General features: G+C 50.9%; 1 protein-coding gene across 1 annotated transcript in view; it reads right to left on the reverse strand.

The window, feature by feature from the left end:
* Window positions 1-255: 255 nt before the first annotated feature.
* Window positions 256-994, reverse strand: part of HOXC12 (homeobox C12) — a 1,657-nt gene continuing 918 nt past the window's right edge. The window contains exon 3 of the mRNA XM_010295445.1: window positions 256-494. Coding sequence (XP_010293747.1) covers window positions 256-494 — 239 coding nt within the window. The remainder of the gene's footprint in view (window positions 495-994) is intronic.

Consider the following 994-nt stretch of genomic DNA (forward strand, 5'->3'; position numbering starts at 1 on the left):
AAATGTATTATTGTTATTATTATTATTTTTTTTTTTCGCTGTCGGGTTTCATATTTTAAGGAAAACTGGTTATTTATTAATATTATTTCTTTATTCATTGATTTCTGGGGAGGGAGAGGTGGGGGGTTAAGAGTGATCAGGTAAAGTCCCGGGAGCTCGGGTAAACGCTAGAGAGTCTATGTGGGTTTTTTTGTTGTTGATTTTCGCTTTGTTTTGTTTTTTTTTTCAATACCCGACACGGACACTTTTAAAACTTTAAAAGAAAGAAAGGGCTTGCTCTCTCAGAAGGAGTCTTTTCTTTTTCATACGTCGGTTCTGGAACCAGATCTTCACCTGCTGGTCGCTCAGGTTTAATCGGTCTGAGAGCTCCCTCCTTCTTTGGCGAGTAATGAATTCATTGACCATAAACTCCCCTTCCAGCTCTGCCAGCTGCAGCTTGGAATAGGGTTTTCGTTTTTTCCGGGACCGTGTGTGCATCGGGTACCAAGGAGCACCTGGCAAAGGGGGAGTGAGAGTTGAGCACTTGGCAAGGAAAAAAAGAAAAAGGATCCAAACCCCCCGCCTCTTAAAAAAAAACAACCACCCACAAAAAAAAAGGGGCATCCCCAGCACCCCTTTCTGCACCTCCCTGATGGCCCCGCTGTCCCCAAGGTCCTCTGCTGTTCTGGCTAGGGGTGCTTAGGGGTGCTCCCAGCTGCCTCCCAGGACCACGCGTGATGCGTGAAGCGGGCAGAGGAAGGGAAAGATTGGGAGCGTTATAACCGGGGGACGGAGCAAAGGACGGGCAGGGAGCGGGCGACAGGCCTGGCAACCCCATCGGGAGGGGCTCCGGCCCCACTAACAGGGGGAAACCTGCACCCCAATGCCAACTGTCAAGACTGGAGGGGTGTTTTTTTAAGCACCCCCCTTCCCTTTCTCCCCCCTGCCCTCGGGCAGACACACCTCTGCCGTGTCCCCAAAAAGCTCCTGGACCCTCCGCGCCGGGCAGGGACGC

Source organism: Phaethon lepturus, unplaced genomic scaffold, assembly GCF_000687285.1.
Source record: "Phaethon lepturus isolate BGI_N335 unplaced genomic scaffold, ASM68728v1 scaffold42709, whole genome shotgun sequence".
Taxonomy (NCBI): domain Eukaryota; kingdom Metazoa; phylum Chordata; class Aves; order Phaethontiformes; family Phaethontidae; genus Phaethon; species Phaethon lepturus.